We start from the raw sequence: 17030 nt of genomic DNA, 5'->3' as shown, positions 1-17030 counted from the left end.
TACATTCTTACCATGGACTGTATCTAAAGATTGATGAAGAGTCTTCCATTTGAGAATCAACAGGACACATTCCCTCCACGTAATGTCAGGAACACATCAATGCAACTCCTCTCATACCGTTTATAAAAATATGGAAACTTTTAACCAGTTTAATAAGAAGTTGTAGATCTCACTCTACCGACCACAGGACAAATGGATGGAAGTTTAAAGAGGACAAGGACAATCAACGGACACTTGACCATTTCTGTTTTTATTGAAAATACGGGAAACTTCAAGTATGAAACAATCATTTTTTTCCTGTAGCTGAAATTTAAAAAGTAAAATTGTTACTGCTCAGTATTTACACAAGGCCACTCTCTCCCAAATATACAGTTTCATAAATAATATCTAAGAAAATATACAACACGTTGAGAAATTAAAGCTCCTGTGACCCAGTATGTGAGGACAGTTGTAGAAGCAGCTACAGTAAAACGTGGAAGCCAGTTACTGCGGTGACGGCATGCGTTCAAAGACTACAAAAGTTAAAAGGAAACTGTCTTTGGTGTTCGGTCAGAGACCCTCGTCCGTGAGACGGCAGAGTTCACGCTGAAAAAAAAGATCAGTCTGTGTTTGTCCACCTCCACTTCGCTTCCTGACACTCCAGCTTACAGTTTACGTGGTCACATGATAATAGTGCTATAGTGACTATAGCAGGGATCACCATCAGTGGGTGCATATAATAATAAAGTAGGACCTAATCTTTAACTGATACAGGAAACTATTTACACATTTTTTACATAAAGTTGAAAATGTACAGTGCAGGTAAATACCCAATGTACAAATAATGCAACACACCTTTTTAAAGACAACAAACTTCCCTCTCATAAACCCAACAAATAACCAATAATGTCCCTTTCATGTTAAACACAATTCATCACCGAATGTCTCCTGTACTAAAACACTGTGCGGACAGTAAGCTGCATTCTTTTAGGGGACAAGATGAAAAAGAGGATGTTGAGAAGCATTTGATAACTGGCAGCTGTTTCCTGATAATAGAAATAAACATGATTCACGCGTTCATCAGCTTAAACTCTGGAACTTCTCCCGTAAGCTTTTCACTAGATTACTCTCGGACATCTTCCCTGAACTGAAAATGGAGGACTTCTCTGCACAGCCAGGATCCTCCTGGGGGAGGTGGTCCGGGTCTTGGAGTTTTCCTGCTGTGCAGCTGCTCCTCACAGGATCCTGGAGGTTCTGCACTTCGTGGAGGGGAAGAGACCCGATGTGGTCCAAGGAGCTCCACCTGCACAGCAGGGGCTGAAGCCGTGGCTGGGGCCAGTCCTCTACGGCTGGACCTTCTTCACAATGTGTCCTGTCTGTCAGAGCTTTGTGAAGGTCTGAGGAGCTGCTGTACTTGTGTGAGCAGCCGTTACACACGCTGCTGCAGCACTCCAACATCCCCATTGTGCAGCTACCCGTCACTTTGGAGGAGTGGGTGTATTTGGAGCGAAGTTCTTGCACGTCCGGCCAGTGGAATCTCTCCGTCTGTGAGCTTTGAGGGCAGGTGTCTGAGCTCTGGGAGATGGTGGCAGAGCTGGGGGTCTGGACTGGGCTCGGAGAACGCACTTCATGGATGACCATCTGATCCGAACCAATCAGGGGCAATCTCAGGCTGTGTTTACCTGTATACACACACAAAAAAAAAACAAAAAAAACATACAGAGAATCAGTTTTATCTACATGAGAACAAGTGATAAGTTACTGCAAGAGAAAGCAATCAACAGCCTCCTGTTTACCCTTTTTCCTCAGCTGCAGCCTCTCCTCGTGGACAGCGGGGGCGCTCTTCAAGCTCTGCTGATTGGCCGTGTCTCGGTTCCTCTGAAACACCAGAGGCTTGTTGTTCTTGATGCGTTGGCTGTACTGACGAGCCAGCTGGAACACCTTGTTTTTCATCTTTCCCATGTCTTGCAGGATCTGTTCCTCGTCCAGACTCGCTCGGAAGCTGATGATCTTCGGCAGCTGGTTGTGGTTCAAGTGGTTCTTCTCCTGGGACGGAGGAGTTTTGCTCGGTGTAGATCCGCCCTCTGTCGGTGGAGCCGTTGTGCTGGGTGATGAGACCGAGGAACTATCTGAGGCAGGGCATGTTTCAGACTCTTCTAAAATCGGAGGCGTTTGTTCGCTGCTTTTAACATCTGAAGTATCGAAGCTCATATCCTGTGCTGCTTCCAATATCGAATCATTCACTTTCTCCTCTTCTATCTGCAGGACGTCCTCCTGCATTTCCATGTCTTGCCAAACCTTGATCATTTCTTCTGAGCTTCTGAACTCTTCTTCCTCTGTGGTTGAGGCTTCACTGATGCACTGTGGTCTCGCCATGGCCTCCGCTGCTCTCTTCGGTTCGGTTTTCGGCCGAGTTTCAGTGTTTCGACTCTTTTCTAATCCAGGAAGGTCGAACACGGACCAGGAAGTGGGCCGGTTCCGAGAGAGGCCCTTCCTGTGCACCGGGACGGCCTGCTCCTGAGGAATGCTGTTCAGCTGTCGGCTCAGGTGTTGAACCAGACCTGCCGGGATGTAGGAGAGACTTTCCCGGCGCTTGATGCTGAAGTTAGCATCCTGGTGCTCGGCATCCTCGTAGTAACTCCTGATCTTGTGGATGAGGAGACGATCTTGTTTGGAAAGTGTGGACTTCCGTTCTCCTTCGATGAGGATGTCCAGTGCAGGGTTGTGTGCAGGCGTCGACAGGTCGACCTCTGAGGTGGTCTGAGGCTCCGGAGTTGAGCTCTCCAACATTTGGGTCTGCTCCTCCAAGTCCATGCAGGCCGAGGGGCTTTTGAAGACTTCGTTTTCTGCTGGAGGAGAGGGACAGGCGAGGGAATCCAGGTCCTCTGACACTAGGCTGCTCCGTCTGGACAAGCTGTGGATGAATCGCTCGGCTATCACGCTCGCCTGGTCCAACACGGACGAGGGAAGAATGCTTTTGTGGTCCAACATGTCCTCCTCCTCCTCTGAGAGCTCCCCGTTCGTCAGTACACTCGCCTCCTCCACTTGGAGACAAGAGGAATCGCTCCCTCCTTCTTCTTCCTCCTCTCCAGTTTCTCTTGAAGTATCCTCAGTTTCTAGGGTGTCGTCGTCTTTTTGAGGGGAGGACACAGGAGACTCGGGACACTGGGAGTCCTGCACCTCCGGCTGATCCCTCCTCTTCTCTGGAGGGACGCAGTCTAGAGGACAGATCTCCTCCACGTTGACCTGAAACACGATAGGAGTGTTTACAAAGTAGCATGTAATGAGCAAAAGAGACATAATGACAAGGCAAGCACTCTCCAATCTCCATAAACGTAATGGACCTTTTCAAAGTCAACCAGACAGTTTAATCCACAGCAGCCACAATTTACGATGCATGTGTTTTGTCCTTGGGGACCCACTGGAGCTTTATGACAGTGACCTGTTTCTATGTACAACATGTCCGTGTAGTAAAAATTGCAATGACACTGTGACTGCATTTACATTCTGGTTGCTAACACCTCCTCGCTGCACCATTTAGGACGCCCTTGGAGAGTTTAACGGTGAGTACGATGATGTCAGAGGCCCTATCAGCGTCTGTGATATCGGCCCCCCCGACATTGCTGGCTGTGCTGATGTTGCCCTTGTCGACCATTATTCTAAATGTGTTTCCAGTTGTTGCCTGCTCGTGTGGTGTGCCTGCAATTTCTAAAAAGTGCAGCTTGGGGCTGTGTGGTGGAGATAAGGTTAGAAAGGAATTACAAACTCTACTCTGTTCAGGTGCAGAGAATCATTAGAGCAGCACCTGGCCTCCAAATCAAATGTTGACCACAGAGCTGCGTGTGTGTGTGTGTGTGTGTGTGTGTGTGTGTGTGTGTGTGTGTATCTTTGAGAGGACTCTTTAGCTTTTTTTTCAAAGGGGTGTTTTGGGCCAAAGACTTGGTTTTAGGATTAGAGTTGGGGTGAGTTTGAGATTTAAAGAAAGTTCCACGTTATAAAGTCCCTCATTAAGACCATAATTGACTGGTTCAAATCGCGCCATAAGAAAAAATGAAACAATAAGTAAGCTAATAGAATAATTGAAGAAATGTGTGTTAAGACAAAACATAACAATAAATCACAGCAACAATAAATATAATAAATAATATACTTTTTTTTGCGGTACTCAAACTGATTAAGACCACCTAACATTAAGGCGCCATTATGCCAATGAATGTCCTCACTAAGATAGAAGTACAAAGCTGTTTGTACGTGCGCGTGTGTGTCATTTTAATTTGCATGAAAACAAAGTCTAGGCATAATTCAAATAGGCCAAATAGAAAATAACAGCTGAAAACACACTGCAAGATTAATGTCATATTAAAGAGACAATAGTCTAAACCCTTACAACACAATTACCTGTACTGAGGGTATAAGGATATATTGGCATAATGTTACACAGTGAATACACATTAGTGTCATATCTGACCTCAGAGACTGTGTGGAAATGATGCTGAATGGATGTGTGGACACTAATTGCGGACGGCTTTGTTAACTACCTGTGTAGTGAGAGCTTTTTTAATAGCCTCGTCCACGTGATTCTCCTCCTGCCTCCCAGTGTCTGTCTCAGCTTTCACTTCAGTCACAAATCTGTCGTGATCGTCCTGAGAGCAGAAAAACAAATAGAAACACAACAAACACGCTAACGTTTAATGTTTGAAACAGCCACTACAATAAAAGGGTTTCAATTTAACCAAAGTGGATTAATGCATAATTCAGAATAAATACTGGTATAATAATTGACCTCAACAAAGAAGGGGGAAAGGGGAAATATGATTATCAAAGAGCACGCCATAATAATAATCATTTAATCAGATGCCAACATTAAGCTTTGAAGTCAAATTACATTCAACATGGCGCCACTGGTTATAATGCAAATGCAGGCAATGGTTTCAACAGCATGAGCATCGACATCCATCATGTCCTAAGAACACAATTATGAAACACAGCACACAATTACTGGAACTACAGTACACAGATGAGGACAGACACAGGAGCCGAGTGCATGCACAGAGGGACGACCTTCAGCTCCACAAGCAGAGACATGCACCAAGTTAAGTTACAACCATTCCTTCTTAGATACCAGATTAGGAAATTCCATGCACTTCAACATCAATTTGACAAGAGGTATTAATGTGCACAGTGCAAATGGTAGCAGGTGTTAGTTGGTTCTGTTTGTGAAGTAAAAATAAGCGAGAGGGACGTGAGCGAGCGTGGGAGAAAGAGTGGCAGGGAGTATTGGTAAGCCGCCGGTATGGAGGACAAAAATGGGAAACCCGTGGGTGGCAGAAACCCTCACCGTTGTGAAGTGAGTAGAAAGCAAAGCCCTGGCTCTAAAGTGCCAGCAGGAGATGGCTGCCAGCACTGAGTTGGCAAAGTCGGCTACCTGGTCATCTCCCATTAGTATATCTTCCTTGTAACTCTCCCCCTCCTCCTCATCCTCCTCCTTCTGCAGCTCCAGACCCCCCTCACTGAGTGAAGAACCCAGTTTCGGGCCAGTGTCAGTGGGACTAAGCTGCTCCAGAGAGTTCCTTCTCGGGATCAGATCGTCCACACATGGCCTCTCAGCCTGAGGGTCATCGAGACCGGGGTCCAGCGTTCTGACACTAGCGGCTGGCTGAGGGGTGCGCCTATCCCCCAGCAGTGCACCCTCACTGCCTGCATGCTGTAGCGTGAAGTCAAAGACATGTGGTTTGTTATCGCGAGGCCAGTGCTGGAGCATGATTGTGATTACAAAAGAGCTGTAAATGGGATGTGAGATATGATTTTCCTTTCTTCAGGCCAAGTCAAAGTATGTTCTGTGCAGATTAGGTTTTTTCTACTTTCAAATGTTTTGGTTACACTTCTTTTGGGATTAGAATGGAAAGTCTGAACTGCTGAATCAAAACTGGATAAACCATATCTCACCCCAGCACACCGACAAAGTGTTGTGCTTACATAAGAATAAACAAAAAGCTTATCGGAGTTTAATAAAAGACAGCATTTGGATTTCCGACGCTTACCTTCAGCACAGCTTCATGGAGAACAAAGATAAAGAAGAGGGGGAGAGATAAACAAATGAGAAAGTCAGAATATCACAGGACAGAATAACCTGAACACCACACGGGTCTTATACAAGCTCCAAAAGAAGGGAGTGAGTGAGACGGTTGTTACTCTGGCCCAGTCTCAAAGGAGGTCTTGTGATTAGATAATAACAATTAGAAACATCTTCCTCTCAGTGGCTTAGACTGGACATGATTCAATTAGCCAGGATGTGATGAGCCACTCCCTCACCGATATGGAAGGTTGACATGGACATTGTTTCTTCATTACACTGATTCCAAAAATTGATCTGGTCTGGGAGCAGAGAAGAACTGGGGACGAGGAATACAGAGGTTTTTCTCTTTCATAATGGCCAATTATAGAAGATGAGAGCAGGAGGACGCGCAGATCTGAGGCCGAGTCGGACTATTGAAAAGAGCTTGTGTATGACAAAGCCTTGGGCCGATGTGCAATATAATTAACTTCATTATGGGGGAGGCCAGTGGAGACAGGGGGGGGCGAGTGTGTGTGGTCTTTTGATCTGTTCTCCAGGTGTCTTTGTGGGAGAACAAAGCGAAACTGCAATGGAGATGAAAAAAGCTCTTTATTTCACGGAGACATATAATAACCCCAGTTAGGAGGTAGCTGGATAGCACCATGAACGAGGATCAAACTGAACGGTGGTTAATACGTTTACATCCATACTCCATGTTCTTTTAAAAACGCATCCACTCTGCTACGGATAAGCCTGGCAACCACACTACTACTACTTTAGAGCCGCTAAAACTGAGAAGTTTGAAAACGCTCCTGGCCGCATGGGGCTGCCTTTGAATCTGGACAAGCAGAAACAAAGCTGTTTAGACATTCTGAGGTAGACAACTGGTATAGACTATAAAGAAAATGGCGGTTTCAAACAAATGAGTAATATGGATGTAGCCAAAATCTGCCCCTTTGTCCCCGGAATTCCTGAAACGGAGATTGAACGTCCACTGAACCTCACCATGTACCAACCTTTTGTGCTTCTCAGGATTCTTTTTGCAGGCTCTGAAAGGGGAGAAATTGGAAATGACAATTAATGATCAACAAAATAACTATAGAACTATATTGAACAGATACAAGAAGGACTTTACGGATACAAGATCGGGTGAGAACTGTTTACCTGATCTCCTTCGCCCCTTTCGTCCTCCCTGATGGAAGTCGTCCCCCCGGCAGGACTCTGCTTTATTCAGCCTCTCAGGACTGTAGTGGTACTTTCCTAGATCTGGGCAGTAGAAAAATATGTCATTACACTTCAGAGCTGCAATTACAAAAACAATTTTCTCCCAATAGTCGGATGTGTTCTGGGCTACGCCTTCCTGGTAAATTAAACAGCAATATATATTTACCACTGAAAATGAACCACCCTTTTTTTTGTGCCAGGCATCTTCTGTTGCCATGGATACTGTTAAAGTGGTTTGTGCATGGCTAATGTTACCATATTTGTGACACTTACAGTTTGAGTTGTCCAGGATGGCATCTTTTGCCTTTGAAGAAAGAGGCAGTGTGATATGATGAGAGGCAGACCTTTAGCTTTCTCTTTCTCTTAGGAGAAAGGGCATCGTTTTGAGGGACTCTTTTTTTTACCTTCTGGGGGACGATGGTGTTGTGGTTCTCAAGAATCAGCCTCTTAATGTGATGAGCCCAGAGACGCTTCTCCTCTACTGACTTGGCCTGAAACAACGAGTACTTGTGATTTAGAAAGTCGTTCTTCACATTAAACAATAGAATAGAAACAAGCTGGCACTCAGTGTATTTCTCCTCCGGGTCCCAACATTCTCCTCATGAAAACACATTCACATTCATTAGATCCAGGTTTTGATTTGGATCTGGACGCAATTGCAAACACTCATAAAACGTCTGTTTTTTTACGATTCCATGAATTATTCTCTGAGAAATCAACCAAAATATTGACTAAGGTCCTATTCAACAATGTTTAAGAACCCCCTGATCTTGATCTGCACCAAAATTGCAATGCCATCTTCCTTTTCTCATTTCCCTCCACAAAATGTTGTGGTAATCGGTTAGGTAGAAATGTTTTTGCGTTATCCTGCTGACAGGAATACAGAACTGACATAACAGTGGAAACCACTGTCTCTTAAGTGTTTAAGAAAAAAGGTTTGGTTAAAACTACAAATGGTGATATTACGGAAAACATCAAACTAATCAGGTTGTTTTCTGATCATTCTGACCAAATGATTAAACTGCAGTTGTACATTTTGTGTAACTGTGCAGCTGAGGGAAAAAGGTTGACAGTTACTGGTGATCCACATTTACCTGGACTGTATGTGGCTGCTTCGGATGCTTGAAATGGATGACACTGAAGAGCAGGGGATCCTTGGCACTGTCAAGCAGCATTAGGGTGGAGCACTGCAACCACAATTAATGTAGAGATGAAACTGAGGCTTCAGTCAACTTATTTTGCTACTTCAAAGAATATGTCTTTATGTTATAGATCTTAAGTGGTTGAACACAAGATATGATGTTGTTTGCCCTTCTGTTAAATCTATAAATCACCATTTACCTTCATCTACATTTCTTAAAGTACTAAATCATTAATGAGAGAAAATGAACCCTACCAAGATGTGGGTCTTATAGACAAAGTGTTCCCCTCGTTTCTTGGTAAAGAGGAGCATCTTTTCGAAGAGGAAGAGTGTGCGGGTGTTCTTCGCCCTTAAGACATGAAACGTGCCCTCCAGCACCAGCTCTCCATAGGTGGTCAGGTCAGGACCCTTCCAGTTGATCAGAAGAGACTGTATCTCCTGCAGATGAAAAATACACACACACACACACACACACACACACACACACACACACTATTAGCCATGTTCCTTCACCATGAAAGAGTATAAATGCCAGCACAGCGTCAGCTTTTATCTGTGATACAAGGGTAAAAAGAAAACTGAAGCTGCCACTTGATCACGGCTCACACCAAGAATATCATTAAAAATCAGTAATCCTCCCTGTAACACTAAATGTGAAAGCTGCAGATGTATACATTGATATCAAATGTGAAGGTTTGTGGATTTGCTTTAGAGAACATATGACTGAAGAGTCGTATTTTTAGAATATGTATATGTGCAAGAGAATGAAAAAAGTAGATAACTAATGCAAAATATCTATGGACAAATTATGTTTCGAAATGAAAATGTTTAGGATAATTTCATAATTTACTTTGGAAAAATAACTTGACTGAAAGTGTGGTGGACGGTGTGTGAGCACTTCATGACAAAGACGTATATACATCTTTTAAATGGCTGTTTGAATGCATGTGTGGAGCTCTGACCTGAACCCTGACAGCATGTTCATGTTTCCTCTTCATGTCATTGATGTACCAGGCCACTCCGGTCATGGTGTCGATGGCCTCCTGAACCACCTCATTTCCCTCTTCATCTGGGTCAAAGTGCTTCGCAATTTCCTTTAGAAGAGATCGGGGACAGTTACGACTTCTGACAGGAGGGTGACGCCACAGGGAACTAATTGAATCTCTTCCCAAACAAAGAAAGATGTGAATCCATATCAATCTGTTTAGCTATTTACCTTTGAAAATACTAAATGGCTTTTCGCCTCTGGGCCCTTAGATATTAATCAAATTAAAGAAGGGGAAAAGGAGACAATAACTCTTTGACTATATTGTTAAACACGCATTTTTCAAGGTGCAGTTATAAAAAAACATAATAACATTGCTTCATCATCACGCATTAGGGCTGTGAACTTCTCTAATACTTACAGTATCATAAATCTGAGGCCTGCAGGTGACGTATTGAGGAGAAGTCATGTTAAAGCAGTGTAACCAAGGAGACTGTTGTGTACCTGCAGCAGCAGATGATATTTCAGTATCCTCTGAACTGGCTTGAGCAGGAAGGAGCCCAAAGGGAGCGAGCGCTTCAGAGCAGCTTGTCGATCCATGAAGAACTTGGCTAAGGTGTTACTCCTCATGCAGTCAGTCAGTGCTGCCACAGAGCTAGAGAGCAGAAGACGAATACATGTATATGTTTAATAAAGGATGTTACATCAGATATCACAAGAAAAAGGTTATTTCAACTTAATATTTTCTAGCTTCTTACTTGGGATAGTTGGTGCAATACTGGGTATAAATTTCAAAGTATTCACTCTGAGGAAACACAAAGCAGACACACATTTTGATAACGTTCATTTCATTATAACTTTGATTAATTAAAGCCTTTAGGTAAGATAGAATAAATAACAATATATTATTTTAAGTAGACTAAAAATAGTTTAATTGTAATGTTATGAGGAAGATATACTGACCTTATCTACAAAGCATCTAGCTATGGCCACAGGGTCGTTCTCACACATATCCAGAGACTGCAGCAGTTCACTGAAAAGCAGAACAGAGAGTGCACGTTAACCAAATATCTATGTGTAGAAAAAACAGATGAAACCACAAAGGAAGGAATAAATAATGATTAGTGGCTGTTGTGAATAAATCAATGCTTATATTCTTCTACAGTATTTATTATTTTCCCCCAATGAGATTTGACACAAGTTAAGAAAAAATGCCACTAGAGGGCAGCATACACTGTTAAACAATAACCTTGACTTGGCAAGAAGGAACACTGGAATTCTCCACTCTGACAGTGCCATAAAAAACAGGATGTAGTCTGAAAACCTGACAGTTGTACGGTTGATTCATTATTTACTTGGTGTGACATCACCTAAACAAAATGTGCACAACTGAGTCACTGTTGGAAAATTACAACACATAAAAAAGAACATGGCTTCGGTTGACATAATCGAAATAATCAAACAAGCTTCATCACAATGAATTCCATCCCTTTAGATAAAGACTGTGTGCCTTATCTGAAAGCAATTGCAAGGAAACATGTTCATAATACAGTAGAAGAAAAGCACTGGTGTTGAGGTATGTTTCAGAAACAAAGTCAATATTTGTTCATACTGCAAGATTTACTCTGGTCACAAAGAATAAAATCCTGGCCTCTTAGCAATGACATACACTTATAAATGTGAGTTTATTGAGTATCAAGTGCTTTTGGGGCAGCAGGGGTTTGAATTACAGCAAAGTAAACTTCACTGCTAGAAAGACACCTGCAGTACGGTGATGGTTTACATGATCCCTGCAATGGTGAGTAAATCAGGTGACTGGGTTTGTTATCTTTTTGACAGACTATAGAAATACTAACCTCTATTATAACATACATTTGGAAAGCCTCCTGCAAATAGGCACAACTCTGTAGCAATATTAAATAAACATGTGGTACCTTTCACAGGCAAGGACAGACCCTTCTCCTCTGAAACTGCACTGTAAAAAAAACAGGATCGGTCTGATTTGCTAACTGAAGGATGACAAAGCTTCTCAATGCAACGTGACACAAAAGAAAAGCATTGTCTCTCTGTAAACTACAGTGCATGTCCCCTTGGATCCCAAATCTCTCCTCAGCTGACTTCAATTTAAAAAAAAAGAAGAAAAAAAAGATTCAGATCGACCTCATTAGTGGTTTGTGCTGTACAATAGCTTTGACATTACCCGAGGAATGTTAATGTGTTGTTTTATCAAGCGGCACGGACAGCAGTGGGCACTTGCTGATGTGAGATGATTAAATGTAAGACAAACTATGACCATTACACCAGCGTGTTTACTGTGGAGAGTGTTGCCCCATGGCTCCTCCCTGTGTCTGCTTTGACTCACTGAATGGATCACAAGCAGCGAGGGAAAGAAAAGGAGTTAGACGTCATGAATTCTCCACATTCCTCATATTATCGCAAATATGAGAATAGCAGAGTACACACACATCAAAGTGCACGGAATAGGAACAAAGTACAAGGAAGTAAGTACACCGATGACTGACCACAGCCCCTCTGCTCTGGGTATTGTCTCATCAGGTTGAAGGTACCTTTTAAGATGTAAGCTACAAAAATAAAAATATCTAGATGTTACGCTGGTTGGTGAGGGTAAACCCGGGCGGTGACGTACCTGTTGAACTCATATATGTCCTCTATGTTTCCAAACAGGGCACACACTTGCTCTGGTCGTATGGGGAGGTTGCTCATGTCGATGATGTGAGCCAAATAGTCCTGGGAAAATAGAAAATACAGTTAATTTCAAATCACTCCATATGGGTTACTATCCTTCAGGCATTTGCAGATTCCTACCTGCAGAGGGAGTATGCATAAAGAGAGACAATTTTCTCCTTCAAAACCATCACGCAGTAAATCCTCTGGGATGAATGATCACTTTTCACACAACAGTTGGTTCGTGCAGAGGGTTTATACCATTCTAGGTCTGATGTCATGGTCATAAGGCTATGACGTGAAAGATGTAGGTTGATTTATTCACAGCTACATGATGTTTAAAGGATCCTTTTAAGGATTTGTTCCAGTGACTGGGGGTGAAATGTGACTGTCTGGAGGAGGCCCCATTGTACCTTGACCATAAACATCAGCACAGCCCGTTCCCCTGCCAGGACCCAGCTCCCCACGGACCTACTCAGTAGATAAAAATATCTAAAACCACACATATTCCAACATCTGGATGGTTGCCCTGTCTCTCGGCCCACTGTGCACTGCCACACAAACCACGACAAACAAGTGCAGAGTAAAGGACAAGCGACAAACCCGTATGAACTCAGCGACTGTATAAAGAATCTACCAGTAAACAGCTTGTACACACCCCCATGCTCCCAGACGATGTGGTGCAAATGCACACAAGCACACCCAGAGACACACACACACATTTGCCAGGCAGCCCAGATTAAGAGTAGAGTCATCACGTCGCACTGACTGAATGAACTGCAGCCGGTCATGGATGGAGAATTTCACTGCAGCTGGAGCAATGCTGACTTGCAGTCAGCAGGGCGCCTCATAGTCTCCTATGGAATAACTCACCACTGTTGTTACACCATACACACGTGACCTTTAGCATAGCACGAGAGATTAAATGCTATATGTGGACCCTCCCAGCTTATAGTGCGACAAGCTTAAAGCACCAGAAACCCAGCTTTACCTGCGCAGGGCTAATGTGGGACCAATAAGTCGCATCCAAAATGTTTAACTAATTAAAAATAAATAAGATCAAGAGTTTAAATGGTAAGTGGTCTGTATCTATATAACGCTTCTCTAATGTTGAAGAACACACAAAGCGCTTTACAGAACACTTTTGCCAGTCAGCCACTCACACACACAGTTACACAGTGCGTCTGACTGGGATTAAACCGCCAGCCTTCTATTGAGTGGATGAACCTCTCTATCCGCACCAGTTTAAGTGGGGAAAAGACTCAAACATTTTGAATTTCAGCGGAGGATTGGCTCGATTGGCTCGTTGAAAGAACAATTCTGGGACAGAGTGAATTCTGAGCAAGGTGCGATACCCAAGTGTTATATTTTAAACTTGGGCAATATAACTAATGTGGTGCAGGATGAAGGTGAGTATCTGATCAAAATTCTACTCACAGCTGTGAGAGAGGCGACCAAGAAATCGCTTGATACGAACACACTCAGAACTGAACTAGGCTTAGATAGGAAATATTATTATATTAATAATATTGGAGATGGAAAAGATTATTTATTGTTTAAGAGTGAGAGGAGATACTATATTTACCAGAGAATTAGAACAATTGATTGGTTGGGACAAAAATCCTGATAAAGGTGAATTACACTAAAACCATTAAATGTAAACCCTCTCTACAGTTATAGTTAAAAAATTGTTTTACTTTTTTTATTTCTCATCTGTGTGTGTATATATGAATAAAGCAACAAAGACTCATGTGCAAAACATAAAATAGAGGGGCTATATGTTGGACTGGCTCTTTTTTCTGATACCCAATAGCATGATTCACATTCTTTTTGAACAATTCCTCTGGGTGTGACTGCACCAAGTGCTGAGATAGTATTTAGACATGTGAGACCAGCTGGGTCAAACAGCTGTTCTCTAAACTTTATTCTATGGATAGACAGTAAAGAGTGAGAGACTTCAGAGGGAGCGATTCACTGGATTGGACAGCAGGGTGGAAACATCTTCAGCAGCTGTTTCAGACTTCAGTGTCAATATCAAGGGGAAGCTTTGGATTACGATAGTTTGCTGAAATAACAATTCCAAGATGAGGGAACGGGTTTCACACGTCTCTGTTAGATTCAAGGCTCAGTGTGAAATTAAAATGAGCTGCATGGAATCGATTTGACTGTAGCCATACTGTAACATAAAAGGACACATCTGTGCTGGACACTATTCCCACCCTGTAGCCTATGGAAAAACCGATTGCTCCGCTTTCATTTGTGTTATTCTCCGTTTGGTGCAAAGATGGAGGTGTTTGTGTTGGCTGGGAGCTCCTGAGAGCTCAGGCTGGGCCGGAGCTCGCTGCAGGGTCTGAGTGAGCGGGGCCAGACCAGGCAGGGGCTGCTGCTCCCGTCAGCTAAAATAGTTTAAAGCAGTGGAAGTGTTTGTCCGAAGCAAGTCATTAATCAAACCGCGGCCAGCCGGCACCCCCTCGCCCCTGCAACTGCCAGACGCCAGCGCAGTCGGAGACAAGGTGAGGAGAGGTGCGAGCTGGTTTACTGCGAGTCAGCCTGTGAAATGCTTCACGTGTTAAAGACATTAACAGCAGAGAGTGCTTGACAGGAGCGTGCTCCTGTTTCTGTGCAACAACACGGAAGGTTTCTTCGTCTGGAACTTGTTTCCAGACTCCAAAAGGTAGAACAAGTGATAAGAGATAAGTTTGTTGAGGGGTAAAATCATTCCTGGCCCATTTTCCATGGGTCACATGTCTGAGATGAGGTTTCTTCTATCTCTGACAAAGATCATAGAGCCCAGGTTTCCTGCCATGAAAGACCTGCACTGTGTCCAAGCTTTGACTGTGTTTGAACTCCAGCTTTGAGCACGCTCTGTGGGCTACAGGCTGTAAATTTTCACTGCACTGTAAATATACAAAGTGCTTTACACAAATCACTATGACCAGATCATAAACTCCCCAGCCTTGGAAATATATAAACAAAACACATTGTCAGATGTCAGAAATATATTTTTGTCAACCGCCCAATTGGTTTAGAAAGCAGGGAATCAGTACATATCCTGGTTATAAAAGGAAAAAGAAAAAAAATTTAATGGATGTTTTACAACGCCCAGACTCATTTTTTGGCCACAAACCGAGTACACATTATTTGCTCTCAACAGCCGCTGAGTCCAATTCCCCCTATTTTGGCTGTACAAATTCAGCAAATCACCTCCAGAGAGTTCTGCAGACACTGAGCCACAGCTGTCCATTAACCCAAGGCAAACACGTGCTCCAAATGCACTGAATGCTGATGATTAACATTCTACAATATCAACCAGTGGCTCACAGTGAACTTGGCTGAAAACGGCAAAAGGAAAATCCAATTTGAGTACAGTCAGCATAACCCTGACATCCACTCACCTCCACAATGCTGCGCAGGTCCTTGACGTACATGCGTTCTGTCTCAATGATCTCCATGACGACACGGTCCACGTAGGTCAGCTTCGGGTTGGGCGCCATGGCGTTTGCGACGACAGGCGAGGCAGTGATGTGAGGTATTTGAGCGATCACCTTCCTGTTGGAGGCAGCGTTGTTGTTGTTCCACTGGTGGCTGATCACCCGGGGCTCCAGCCGTTCCTGCCAGCGGCCCCTGGAGCTTGTGAGGGTGGGACTCTGGTCCCCGGCCTGTTCGCCGTTACCTTTGGCCGGACTCAGCTCCAAGTCTATGTCCTCCCCGCACGGTACGGGGGGGGTGTTGGAGGAAGGTATTGCGATGGTGCTTCCGAAGAGGCTGCGACTGTCGCGGGATGAGTCTGAGGACAGGGTGGACACAAGGCTCACTGGACGTTCACCCTCTCCATCCAGTGGCTCCGCACAAAATCGGCTGTAACAGTCTTGGCCCAAGTCCATGTTTGCCTGGTCATGATTACTGGTGAGGAGAAGCGAGGAGAACTGAGGAGATTCTGGGACAGGAGAGAGAAACAAACACAGAGGCGTCAGAATTTGAGAGACACTGTCGTCAGTGAAAGAGAAATGGATATCTGTCTCCATCTTTCCGGAGACAATCTAATCTACCAACCTCATGGCTAATTGCAGAAGGTAAGTGCTTCATACATAAAATACCTAATAAAAAAATCTTTTCTCTCTCTTTTCAATCAAAGCCACATATGCATACCTGCCATGAAGCCTGTCTTCCAAGAAGCGACTGTTGCACTAAATATTTAAATTTGAGATAATTGTTGTGATATTTGTTGTTTCCTCTAGCTTGCAGTTTCCTGGGCTATACAAGGAATAATTGGGGTGATGTATTGTTGTTCTCCAACAAAGCTGCTTCATTTTACTTTTTGTATTTTATACTTCTAAACCAGATGCAAAAATACTTTGTTTATAGAACTCTACAGTAAACATTAATTTAGTTTTTTCTACAATGCTGTTACTGTCCAGACACACTTGGGTGAATTGTCTTCATGGTTGTCTTCTCTCAGCAAGTGTACACATAGCAGCGAGGCATGACTGCAGTGAGACACTGCCGAGGCACCAATCCAGACGAATATAATTCTGCAAACGTTCTAGCTACATTGACCAGACTTCTATCCATGAATCAATAAAAGCTGTGCGCTTTGTGTTTATTCTCCCAGGCTGAGACACAGAGGAGTGGTTTACAGTAAAAGCTTCAGCTCAAATCATTACTGACATGGCCTAATTGCAACGCAGCATATTCTATGGAAAACCCAGCCACTTCCTCTTGTTCTTTTGACTGCTGAAGGCTGGGCCTTGGAAAAACAGAGAGGGAAAACTAATGGGGAGAAAAAAAGATTGGAGAAAGGCACCCAGCGCTTTGTTTATATGCCTTCATTGAGCTCCGTCTGAATTTAAGAGAAATGGAATCCATATTCAGTTTCACTTCCTTCCTGACCAGATGGGGAATTTTCCCCACAAACGTTTCCTAAATATAAGAAACCATGCCGCTGTGTGAGAATGGGGCAC

General features: G+C 43.6%; 1 protein-coding gene across 2 annotated transcripts in view; it reads right to left on the bottom strand.

Moving 5' to 3' along the window:
- Positions 1-229: 229 nt before the first annotated feature.
- Positions 230-17030, bottom strand: part of LOC133015275 (pleckstrin homology domain-containing family G member 3) — a 34021-nt gene continuing 17220 nt past the window's right edge. Inside the window, exons 3-19 of one of the 2 annotated variants that reach the window (XM_061082437.1) lie at positions 15465-16006; positions 12032-12132; positions 10348-10417; positions 10143-10189; positions 9889-10039; positions 9362-9493; positions 8655-8837; positions 8353-8445; positions 7663-7749; positions 7532-7562; positions 7199-7300; positions 7051-7083; positions 6021-6031; positions 5318-5683; positions 4518-4622; positions 1776-3225; positions 230-1661 (exon numbers count right to left, since the gene is read on the bottom strand). In XM_061082437.1, the coding sequence (XP_060938420.1) occupies positions 1060-1661; positions 1776-3225; positions 4518-4622; positions 5318-5683; positions 6021-6031; positions 7051-7083; positions 7199-7300; positions 7532-7562; positions 7663-7749; positions 8353-8445; positions 8655-8837; positions 9362-9493; positions 9889-10039; positions 10143-10189; positions 10348-10417; positions 12032-12132; positions 15465-16006 (4106 nt within the window). In that variant the 3' untranslated portion in view covers positions 230-1059. The remainder of the gene's footprint in view (positions 1662-1775; positions 3226-4517; positions 4623-5317; positions 5684-6020; positions 6032-7050; positions 7084-7198; positions 7301-7531; positions 7563-7662; positions 7750-8352; positions 8446-8654; positions 8838-9361; positions 9494-9888; positions 10040-10142; positions 10190-10347; positions 10418-12031; positions 12133-15464; positions 16007-17030) is intronic. The other variant, XM_061082438.1, reaches the window with a different exon arrangement.

Source organism: Limanda limanda, chromosome 12, assembly GCF_963576545.1.
Source record: "Limanda limanda chromosome 12, fLimLim1.1, whole genome shotgun sequence".
NCBI lineage: Eukaryota > Metazoa > Chordata > Actinopteri > Pleuronectiformes > Pleuronectidae > Limanda > Limanda limanda.
The sequence above is the reverse complement of the archived record's forward strand: the minus strand, read 5'-3'. Positions and strand labels throughout refer to the sequence as shown.